Source organism: Malaclemys terrapin, chromosome 2 (genome assembly GCF_027887155.1).
Source record: "Malaclemys terrapin pileata isolate rMalTer1 chromosome 2, rMalTer1.hap1, whole genome shotgun sequence".
Lineage (NCBI taxonomy): Eukaryota > Metazoa > Chordata > Testudines > Emydidae > Malaclemys > Malaclemys terrapin.
In genome coordinates, this window is record NC_071506.1 from 164,023,518 (window position 1) to 164,035,683 (window position 12,166).

The 12,166-nt window shown below is 43.9% G+C and overlaps 1 protein-coding gene across 1 annotated transcript in view; it reads left to right on the top strand.

The window, feature by feature from the left end:
- The window catches only part of NFX1 (nuclear transcription factor, X-box binding 1), a 200,059-nt gene that overhangs the window by 105,841 nt on the left and 82,052 nt on the right, over nucleotides 1-12,166 (top strand). Inside the window, exons 11-13 of the mRNA XM_054018265.1 lie at nucleotides 362-392; nucleotides 4,330-4,412; nucleotides 9,979-10,087. Coding sequence (XP_053874240.1) covers nucleotides 362-392; nucleotides 4,330-4,412; nucleotides 9,979-10,087 — 223 coding nt within the window. The remainder of the gene's footprint in view (nucleotides 1-361; nucleotides 393-4,329; nucleotides 4,413-9,978; nucleotides 10,088-12,166) is intronic.

Here is a 12,166-nt window from a genome sequence, read left to right on the forward strand (position 1 = left end):
CACTGCCCCTTATACCATCAGTTCGGCGGATAAGGAGAAAAACTTGCAGGACCAATGGACACTATTTGCTAGAAATCTCTGATCACAAGCACATGGTGTGCACGCCTACCCTTGTGTGGAATACAGATAGGGACCAGAACATTCTGTTACAGGTCAGTAATCTCCATTTTTTCCCCTCCCTTTAAGATCAGGTCTCTTTTTCCCCACTTACTATGTATGCGAATATTTGTAATAGCTAAAAACCAATTGCTTGACTTTTTTTTCATTTGATATACTGTATGTAGTTGTTAGCTTTCTAGAACATTAAGCTCTTGCTACATATAATTTGCTGTGATTTAATCTTTTCCTATCTGTTTCTTAGGAAGTCCCATGTGCCCTCCTCAAAAATAAAGGTAAATAGTTGTAATATACTAACAGTGTACTAGCACCTTTATGAAATAGAAGCTTTAAAAACTTTCTACTCAAACTGTTGTATTTTTTGTTTGTTACTTCATATATTGAATGAAATATATGTGGATGAAGAGATCAGATGCCAGTGGAGGTTGTATGAAGTATAGTATCAATTTCATCCAGTACACAATACTCTGATGTCATGTGCAAAGTTGGTGGTCTTGGATTTTATGTATTTTTGCTACTTTTGTGTACTATATTATTTGCTTTGATTGCTTTTTTTAAAGGTTTATTTTAGATGTTTAACACTCTTCTTCACTTAAATATGGTCTAAATCTTTAAATTCTTTGGAATCAAAGCATGGGTGTGCATATATTTATATGGTTCTTCAAAACTGTAGCAGGATTCAAATAATAGTAAATACATCAGTATACCATTCTGTGTGCTTTCAGTGTTGGAAATTTCCAATGCAATCAGTCTCCTTCTGACTAGATCTTTTATTAAATCTATACTTGTAACCTCATGGAGGGGAAGCCCTTTAGAACTTTTCAGACCAAAAAAGTCTCCACCAATTGGTTAACCTTATTTTCTAATGTTTTTTTCCCTTTTTCTAATATTTTCACTGTTGTGTCAAATATACTTGTGCAATCTTAACCCTAAGTTTAGTGTTTTATATCAGAATAGTTATTTTAAAAAGTTAACAGAAAGTGTGCAGCATAAAATGTGTCTGTTTTTCTCCTCCTGAAATTCTTAATGTTTCAAGTTTTCATAAGCAACAATTTCTAATTGGATTGTAATTCTAATCCATATTAAACCCAAAGACTTTATATAGTCCAAAACGTTTCAGTGCCTCAGCAGACTATACTGTGTGCCACAGGCATAGAACAGGAGACCAAGCTGCCACCAACGGCAGAGGCCCTGCAATGGCAGGGAATTGATTAGGTGAGATCTGCCCAGATGATCCCAGCACGTGAACCCCATGCTACAGAGGAAGGCAAAAAACAAAAAAAACCAAACAAACAGACAAAAAAAAACCAAGGTCCCTGCCAATCTGACCTGGAGAAAAATTCCTTCCCAGCCCCAAATCTCATGGTAAGTGTAACACCGAGCATTATGAGCAAAACACACTAGTCAGATTTCTAGAATGCTTCAGAGGAAGGCAAAAATAAACAAAAAACCCACAGAATACATCTAGCCAATTGCTCATTGGTAGTGGGTCTACCTTTTTATTTCTACTGAATAGTCGATTTTAGAGAAATATAGCAGTTTTTAACTTTTTAATCTTTTAATCTTCTCTTTGTTTTATTAGAGGAAATTTCCTGTGTTGTTGGGGGAGGCGTTAGTCACTGGTGTTTAACCATTAGGAATAGTGAAGGCTGTTCATTTTGTGGCTCAACATTTCACGTTTCAGACACTTGTAGTCAATGCTTGATATGCGTGGCATTTGCCAATTTAGTGCTGCTTTTTCTGGATATTCGCTGGTCAGAAGCATTGCATGTACCAACTAGGATTTACATGATAGAGGAAGCCATGAGAGTTTTGAGGGCAGGTTCAGAATAAGAACTGATTCCAGGCCCTTCTGCACACTTTCAACCTTAGGAGACCCCAAAGTGCAGTGCTGAAAAATTCTTGGTTTTCAGGGGGTCTGGATTGTCCTGTAGGCCACAGAGTTCTGCAGTGTTCTTACTTAGTGCCAAGGGACCATTAGAAGAAAAAAGAACAGCAGTACCACTGTTCTTCGCATGCACACAAGACTGAAATCTTTTGACCTGCACAGACTATGCCTGTGTCCTGCATGTCTTTGTGTCCCTCAACCGAGAGGTAGAGTAGGGAACCATAGTGCTGCTTTCCCTGATGCTCAGGCTGATGAACTGGATTTGTGCTTCTGTTTCACAACCACTCTTCTATTGCTGGTTTTGATTTGATGAGCCTATTAGTGATTAGTGCTTCCCAGTATCTTGGACCTATTTTCTCCAGGTCCTGTTTTACAATTGCCTTCATTTCAGTCTGGCTTCATTCAGCTTGAAGGGAGCCATTTCTCAAAGAGGCTTCTCCACTGTCTGGAGAGCAGCAGAATGTATGCTGTCTTGCTCTCAGAGCTAGAAATTCTTTGTGGCCTGATGTGGTACCAAGATATTTTGGATTTCCCTCTGTCGGTATTCAAGAAATGGTCTCAAAGACCAGTGATTCATCCTGTGATCCCTCAATGGAACTTGATCCTCATCCATGTAGATTTTGATGCAACCAACTCTCATGAGAGGCCTTAGGACAAACTTCTTTCTTTTAAGATGGTTTTTCTTTCCAGAGTGATTTCAGGTGGGTGAATGAGTTGAACTCTCATCTTCTCTCCTCCTTATTTCCCTTGTTTTCCAGAAGGATATTTTTTGGCTTCATTCAGGATTTGTTCATATGATGAATACCAAGTTCTATCTATTGTTCTTCTCCTCTCAGTCCTAGTCTAGTATTCCCCACCCACGACTAGAAGCTGCATTTATTGGATGTTAAGCATGTTGTCAACTTTTATCTTATTATGAGTTTAGAAAGTCAAAGCAGGGTTACGAAGGTAATGCTGTATCTACCATAGCTTTTGCTAGGTGGGTTTTATGCTGTATCCTTAAAGCATATGACCAGACTGTCAGATAAACTTGTCAGATTCCATGTAGTTAGAGAAATCTTCATGAGCAGTGAACATGCTGAAGCTTTCATGAACAAGGTGTGTAAGACAGCAGCATGATCATCTCCTCACTCCTTTATAAATTGTCATCAGTTAGGTATCTCCACTTCTCAGGATACCTCCTTTGGCTGCAAGGACCTGATAGTGGCATGTTAAGGTAGTCCCACCTCCTCGGGTTACTGCTTGCTGCATCCTCTTTTTGTGCCTTAATCCAGTGTTGTAGGATAGAAGAGAAAGACATACAACAAAGGGGAAAATTACCAGTAATTCTGTCTGTCTTCTCCTCTTCTATACTATATCTCATCCACCTCCCCTTTGGGTGTTGTTTTGCTGCCTGTTTTATTTCTTTCTGTCTTTCATACTGTTTCCTTCTCTATAGATCTGGAAGTTCTCTTCCTGATGGGATGCAGTTGTGGCTGAGACTTATGGAATCAGGGGCAGGGTTTTAGAATTCTTTGCCTCCTTGCTTCCAGTAGGTGTCACCATAACACTGTCTTTGAATTCAGTGTTGTAGGATGGGAGTTGAGGAGACTACAACAGTGTCACCGGTAACTAATATTCCCTACTTTATGTAGCAACATAAAGATGGTCAAATTTTCAGATTTTTAAAATCCATTAGCTGTTTCATAAACCACTTTCTGAATATGTTTAAGTAGTTCTAAGTATGTTAATGTAAACTTCCAAATTATGCTTTTATCAGTACTTGTCACTATTCTGCAGGCATGCTTAGGTACTGCTGTAGGTATTTGAATGTAAACTGAAATGCAACAGTGTCAGCCCACGTTGGAGGTACCTCACAAGTGACTCCACTTCTCTTGTAACTTGCCATTTACAGGGACTTTTTGCTCAGAACATTTAATCAGTATATTGTCAGTTTACAATCTGTCGCCAATTTGAATGGTCTAAAAATCAAATGGTGGTGGTATTTTCTTACCAGGAACATTCCCCTTAATTAAAGACTAGTTGTGGTCATTTTAATATTGACGCTATTAAGCAAGAAGCCAAAATACAACTACCAGGCTTATGTCCCAAACGAATTATAAAAGACAGTTTGGTCCAGTGTCACATTATAAATCCTCATTATAATAGCCTCTGTATAGTGATTTGTGCTGCCTCTGTAAGAATGTACCCTATTTTCTTCATTTCATCATATTAATTTTAATGTGGTCTTACTACACACATTTAGTTATTGCAGTCGTATAATATGTAGTCAAAGGTTGAATGATTAAATAAATATAAACACATTATTTTTTCTACTTGAACAGCTGATATTACATTTATGTGTGACAAGCGATGTAACAAGAAACGGTCATGTGGACGACACAAGTGTAATGAAATTTGCTGTGTGGTAAGTTCATTTATACAATGTAAGGGTGTGTCTACACTATGAAATTAGGTCAATATTATAGAAGTCGATTTTATACAGTTGATTGCGTGTGTCCACACTGAGCGCATTAAGTTGGCGGAGTGCGTCCTCACTACCGTGGCTAGCATCGACTTACAGAGCAGTGCTCTGTGGGTAGCTATCCCACAGTTCCCGCAGTCTCCGCTGCCCATTGGAATTCTGGGTTAAGCTCCCAATGCCTGATGAGGCAAAAACATTGTCGCAGGTGGGATAGTGGTAGGGCCCCCACCTAGAATGCCATGCAGCTGTTCACAGACGTGGCATGTGTGGGGCTCTGACCCGGAGCAATCGTTTGCCTCCTTTGTCTTTTGGTAGGCTTGCCTGAGCTCCTTAACTTTCACGCAGCACTGCTGTGTCCCTGGTGTAGCCTCTGTCCAACATGCCCTGTGAGATTTTGGCAAATATATTTGCATTTCTTCTTTTGGATCAGAGTTCTGCTTGCACAGATTCTTCTCCCCATACAGCAATCAGATCCAGTGTCTCCCTTTCAGTCCGTGCTGGAGCTTTTTTGCGATTCTGGGACTGCATGGTCACCTGTGCTGCTGAGTGCAGCTGAGCTCGCCACACTGACCAAACAGGAAATTAAATTCAAAAGTTCCTAGGGCTTTTCCTGTGTACCTGGCTAGTGCATCGGAGTTCAAAGTGTTGTCCAGAGCGGTCACAATGGAGCACTCTGGGATAGCTCCCAGAGGCCAATACCGTCAGTTTGCATCCGCACTACCCCAAATTTGACCCAGCAAGGTCGATTTTAATGCTACTCCCCTTGCCAGGGAGGAGTACAGAAGTCGATTTTAAGAGCTCTTTAGGTCAACGGAACGGGGTTGGTTGTGTGGATGCGGTCATTTTTTAAATTGACCTAACGCAGCTAAATTCGACCTAACCCCGTAGTGTAGACCAGGGCTAAGAAATGGTTCAGGGTAAAATGCTACATCTGTACCAATTTTTTTTTTTTTAAATAGTATGTGAAAAGGCTGCTGAGGTGTAGATTCCCTGTTTTGTAATGTAAAATATTCATCCTTACCCTTCGTTCAAAAAGTCTTTAGGATTAATGCTGTGCACCCAAGTGTGATTGTGTAACTAAGACAGTTGTTCTCAACCTGTGGCCTGCAGGTCACATGCAGCCCAATTAGCACACAGCTGCGGCCCAGCTGTATGCTAAAGGCTACAGGGACTCAGCTGTGTGCTAAAGGCCCTAGGGCTGGGGTCCTGGCTGCACTGCCGCCTGGCCACTGTGGGGCCGGCTCCAGGGGCCCGTCTGCTCTGCCAGCCGGGCCAGCTCTGGGGGCCCGACTGCCTGGCCCCACCCCCAGGGCTCCGTTCTTGGCCCTGCTCTCTGGAGGGCTCTCTGAGTGGGGTTGCTGGGCATAGGGGTCTGTGAAGGGGCTTGGGGGAGGTGCACTGTTGTTCTCAGCCTGCAGCCCAGGTAACATATCGTGGGCCGTACATGAAAATAGGTTGAGAACCACTGAACTAAGAGCTTGTCAACACACAAGCTGTACTACTTTAACTATACTAGTATACTTAAAGCAGTACAACCCTTTAGTATGGACACAATTATACCAGTATAAATGTGCCTTATACCAGTATAGCTATTCCCATATGGGAAGCGGAGTAAACTATACTGGTATAAGCCATCTATATATCAGTTTAACTGTGACCATGCTAGGGGTTGTACAAAATAACAACTTTCGTTTAAAAAAAAAAAAAAATCACACCCTAAACAAATACAGATCCTATATCAGCCCAAAACTGTGTGTACTAGTCCTAAGTTGATAAAATTCCAGTTGAACAATGCGATACTGTCCTAGATCTACAGGATTGGTGCTATGACCCCAGCTTTGGAGTAGTCTCAGAAAGGATCCCTTCAGTGTGCCAGACCCCCTTGGGGCCTCACTCTTCCTCCAGGGTAAGCCATGCGGTTTCCTGCCTCCTTAGACTGGACCTCTGGGCCTTCATCACACCAAGAGCTCCATTCAGTGAGTCTCACTGAGAGAGATCCCTGAGGGAGACTTGTACAATCTTAGGGAGCAATGCACCTCCACCAGCATCTGCAGTGACACTCAGCCGGTGTTGTCAAACTGTAGGGGTTTATTAGTTGACTAGAATGCAATATAGGAAGACCTTGGTTAGCATAGAGAAATGAATAGGGCCCTACCAAATTCATGGTCCATTCTGGTCAATTTCACGTTTTCAAATGTTTATATCTGAAATTTCACGGTGTTGTAACCATGAGGGTCCAGACCCAAAAGGGGGTTCTGGGGAGATTGCGAAGCTGTTTTAGGGGAGTCACGGGATTGCCACCCTCACTCCTGCACTGCATTCAGAGCTGGGCTCTGAAGGCAGCATCCATGGAGCTTCCTGCAGCTGCAGGAGGTTCCCGGAGGTGGAGGTGGGTCTGATCTCCCCTGTGCTGCTGGGAATGCCCCAGCCGGGGGCTGCTAGCTGCTAGACCCAGCCAGGCTAGGGAGGGTCAGAACTTGCTCTTCCCCTGCACGGCTGCGCTTGTGGGGAGATCTTCGCCCTCTAGCCCTTAACTCCCATTTCACACTGCCCCCCATCCTTTGTTCCTGAACTGGGGAAATGCTGCTTGGCTTCCTGCACAGAGGAGGGACAATCTGTGGTCATTGGTTGCCAGGTTTCAATATCCCAGTGATTTGCTTCATGGTTTCTCCACTGACACAGGGATTAAGGCCCACTTGGGCCCGGTCTACACTATGAGTTTAGTTCGAATTTATCAGCAATAAATCGAATTAACCCTGCACCCGTCCACACAACGAAGCCATTACTTCGACATAAAGGGCTCTTAAAATCGATTTCTGTACTCCTCCCCGACGAGGGGAGTAGTGGCGAAATCGACATTGCCATTTCGAATTAGGGTTAGTGTGGCCGCAATTCCCCCCCCCCCCCTTTTGGGGGGAGGGATAGCTCAATGGTTTGAGCATTGGCCTGCTAAACCCAGGGTTGTGAGTTCAGTCCTTGAGGGGGCCACTTAGGGATCTGGGGCAAAATCAGTACTTGGTCCTTCTAGTGAAGGCAGGGGGCTGGACTCGATGACCTTTCAAGGTCCCTTCCAGTTCTAGGAGATTGAATTAACTAATTATTATATCCTATGGTATTGGCCTCCGGGAGCTATCCCACAGTGCACCATTGTGACCGCTCTGGATAGAAATCTGAACTTGGATGCACTGGCCAGGTAGACAGGAAAAGTCCCGTGAACTTTTGAATTTCATTTCCTGTTTGCCCAGCATGGACCCACCAGGAAATACTGAATCTGATCTCTTTATGGGGAGATGAATCTGTTCTATCAGAACTCCGTTCCAAAAGACGAAATGCCAAAACATTTGAAAAAATCTCCAAGGCCATGATGGACAGAGGCCACAACAGGGACTCAACACAGTGCTGCGTGAAACTTAAGGAGCTGAGACAAGCGTACCAGAAAATCAAAGAACCAAATGGACGCTCACGGAGGGAGGGGCAACTCACGACTGTAGCTATCCCACAGTTTCCGCACTCTCTGAAAACCATTTGAATTCTTGGTTGAGCTTGAAGGGTCAAAAACATTGTCTCGGGTGGTTCAGGGTATATGTCGTCAGGCCCCATCCCCTCCCTCCCTCTGTGAAAGCAAAGGGGAAAAAAATCGTTTCTCGCCTTTTTTCACTGTCACCGTATGTCTACTGGATGCGGCTGGCAGACGCGGTGCTGCAGCACTACACAGTAGCATCCCCTTGCCTTGCCTTGCAGACGGTGCAGTATGATTGGTAACCGTGATCGTTGTCCCGTGGGTGGTCCTGGCTGGCCTCGGTGAGGTCGGTCGGGGGCGCATGGACAAAAAAGGGAATGACTCCAGGTCATTCTCTTCTTTAAGTTTTGTGTAATGGAGATTCAGTCCTGCCTGGAATATCATGCCAGCTGGAGGCTTCTGCCTCCAGCTGCTCTCCCATTCGGCAGCACCGTGCGGTCACACCTACCCCAACCTACCCCTTGCTCCCAGGGCTCACAATCAGATACTTTTTGCTGCAAATAAAAAAATAAAGCTGCCGTTTAGAACTGTCCCCCAACATACATATCCTGGGACATTTTGTATTTTACCAGTGTCAACCAAAGGCCCACACACAAATGGAGATTCAGTCCTGCCTGTGCTTCTATCCTAGTGCTTATCACAGATTCCCATTTTCAGCTATAGGCTGAGCAAGTGCAGTATGGTGGTTCACTCGACTTCGCTGTAAGCCAACCGCCCTCTCCCCTTTGATCTCTGGTTGCAGAGGCAATAAAGTATGTGTTGTTTCAAATTCATGCATTCTTTATTACTTCATCACACAAAAGGGAGGATAACTGCCAATGTAGCCCGGGAGGGGTGGGAGAGGAGGGAAGCAACGGGTGGGCTTGTTGTAGGGGTACCCCCTAGAATGGCATGCAGCTCATCATTTCTGTGGGATGTCTGGGGCTCTGACCCGGAGCGGCTGTTTGCCTCTCTGGTTGTTTAGTAGGCTTGCCTGATATTCTAGGCAGGACTGACTCTCCATTAGACAAAACTTAAAGAAGAGAATGACCTGGGTAGTCCTTCCCATTTTTGTCCAGGCGCCCCCGACCAATCTCACTGAGGCCAGCCAGGAGCACCCATGACAGCAGCAGACGGTACAGTATGGCTGGTAACCGTCTTTGCTAACTTGCAAAGGCAAGGGGATGCTGCTGTGTAGCGCTGCAGTACCGCGTCTATCAGCAGCATCCAGTAGACATACGGCGACAGTGGAAAAAGGCTGAACAGGCTCCATGGTTGCCGTGCTATGGCATCTGCCCGGGCAATCCAGGGAAAAGGGCGTGAAATGATTGTTTGCCATTGCTTTCACGGAGGGAGGATTGATTGACGACATTTACCCATAACCACCCGTGACAAATTTTTGGTCCCATCAGGCTTTGGGATCTCAACCCAGAATTCCAATGGGTGGGGGAGACTGCGGGAACTATGGGATAGCTACCCACAGTGCAACGCTCCAGAAGTCGACGCTAGCCTCAGTACATGGACGCACAACACCGAATTAATGTGCTTAGTGTGGCCGCATGCACTCGACTTTATACAATCGGTTGCCAAAAATCGAATTCTGTAAATTTGGAGTAATCCCGTAGTGTAGACATACCCTTTGTCCCAGACAGCTAGGCTGCTGACCAGCAAGTTAAAAGGTGCCACTCACACCTTTGTCTTTAGCCTGCCCTCAGAGCATACAGATCTTCCCCTCACCACCACCCATACTAGGTAACATTACAGTATATAGGGAAACTGAGGTATACATAGTCTTTATACAAATATTGCAAAAAATTCCCACTTAATCACAGATGCTCAGCACGTGGTATGAAAAGAATCTTAATGACTGTTAATTTCTTCTATCCTTGGGTACAGTAATATGGCCATGGCCAGTAGTGGATTTTAATCATGCTTTGCCATATTGGGGGGGCATTTTAGAGGGGGAAAAGCATTGATAATGTATTAATTTTTCATAAATATTTTTTCCAGGACAAAGAACATAAGTGTCCCTTGGTTTGTGGACGCAAACTCAATTGTAGCCTTCATAGATGTGAAGAACCTTGTCACCGTGGCAACTGTCAAACATGCTGGCAGACAAGTGAGTATACTACAGTACATATATTCATCTTTAGAAGATTAGTGCACTGTAGACATTTTAAACTCTGATCCTTTAATTAATTAGTTAATTCAAGGGACACTCTTAATCTAATCAGAGATTCTCTGATTAGATGTATTATTGAAAGTGCATTATTTTTCTATAATAAAAATTCAGATACTCAATTATGGAGATGATCATGATTGCCATATTTTATTTGTTAGATTTAATAATTTCACTACAGGATTTATATTTTAAAAAAAAATTAATGTCAGTAAAGTTTATTTACAGTTTAAGGCCCTGATCCTGCAATCACTTAGGAACAAGATTAACTTCACAGACACAAGCAGTTATTCATAAGAATTAAGGTCCCAGTTATGTTTCATCAGTTTATTTTCACAAGCACTAAATTTATTTTAAAAGGTGTCAAATTGAAAGTGTTGCAGACTGAAGGTTTCGTTTAGCTACAGAACCAGCCTCTATAAATTTTCCCATACTGGCCCAATCGTGTATCTTAACCCTAGCCTAGTAGGACCACCTATAGGAATGGAAGTTATGTCATCTCCATGCCGTGGAGATTCTTGGGCTCTCTGCTCAGATGTTGAATTATGGAAACTTCTGTGGGGTCAACACCTGTCCATTGGGTACTGCACTGAGACCAACACACAGCCATCAAATAGTAACAATTTTTGGTGATTACTAAAATCATACAGATTCAGACAGATGACTTTTATGTGATGGGGTTTGATGTACACTTAAAAGTTAGATCAACATAAATAAGCGTCAGTTGGGGGTGTGGAAAAAACCCACACCCATGACCGACATAGTTATGCCGACCTAACCCATAATGCCATCCATGGCCCATAATTTTCATGCTTTTTTTATTAAAATCCACAAACCCACGTGACACTTTTCAGTGTCCACCCCCTGACACACAGCTCTGCAGTATTCTTATGAACGTTTCAAATACAAGACGCACATTTCTGTATTTGAAGACCCGCAGGAAGTACCAAAACAATGGGGGGATATGACGATTTGTTTGAGGACAGTTTAAGGGACGTAGCAAAAAAACAATTCAAGTTGATGGTTGCTATTCACGGAGCAGCTGCACATGGTGAAATGCTGCTTCTGGGCCCAAGAAACAAGTACTGACTGGTAGGATCGCATCATAATGCAGGTTTGCAATGACTAGCAGTAGCTGCAGAGCTTTTGGATGTGAAAGGCCAAATTCCCAGATCCATATGTCAATCTTGCCCCAGCCCTCCACCATAGGGACACAGGAATGAGAGCTGCATTGACAGTGAAGAATCTAATGGGGGGCAGCTTGCAACATTAGATTGCTACTGGCCAGTGGAAAATCATTTTGGAGTTGGAAAATCCACATAGGGGACATTGTCATGCAAGTGCTATGCAGGTTTGTGACCCTCAGCAACATGCCTCAAGACCAGAGCAGCCCCAGTGGAGTATCTACCCACCTGGCTCCAGATCTCAGCCCAAGGACCAACAGCCAGTGCATATCGGGGTATCACCACCATGCTAATTGGCTTTTCTGGAGTCCATGAGGCTTCCCCACATGCTCTACAGCCTCCCTACTCCCTTCCTGCCCTCCCATATTGAGTAGGCACCAGAAGCGTCTACAACATGGTCCCCATTTCCCCTTTGCTGGGACCTGTACCATGCAAGGGGAATTGCTTACTTAGGACTTTCCTGTCCAATTCTTGTTAGATAAGGATCTCCCTCAACACCCATTGGTCTCTTTCTCTTCATCACCAGATGAGGCAGTACTTGCGGAGTCTACCTCGCCCCCTTCAGATGATTTCAGGGCCGACCGGGACTTAATAAAAAGGGTGGTTGTGGCTCTGCTTATCCAACCAGAGGAGGTGCAAGAAAAGTTGCACAGATTGGTGGACATTTTGACCTTTGTGGGGCTCTCTAGGGTAGTTCTCCCTATAAATGAAGCTATCCTAGAGGCCATCAAGATCTTATGGCATACCCCATCCTCCCTTCCTCTCACTGTTAAAAGGGTGGAAAGGAGATATGTCCTTTCTTAGGGATATTAATATTTTTACAAACCACCTGGTT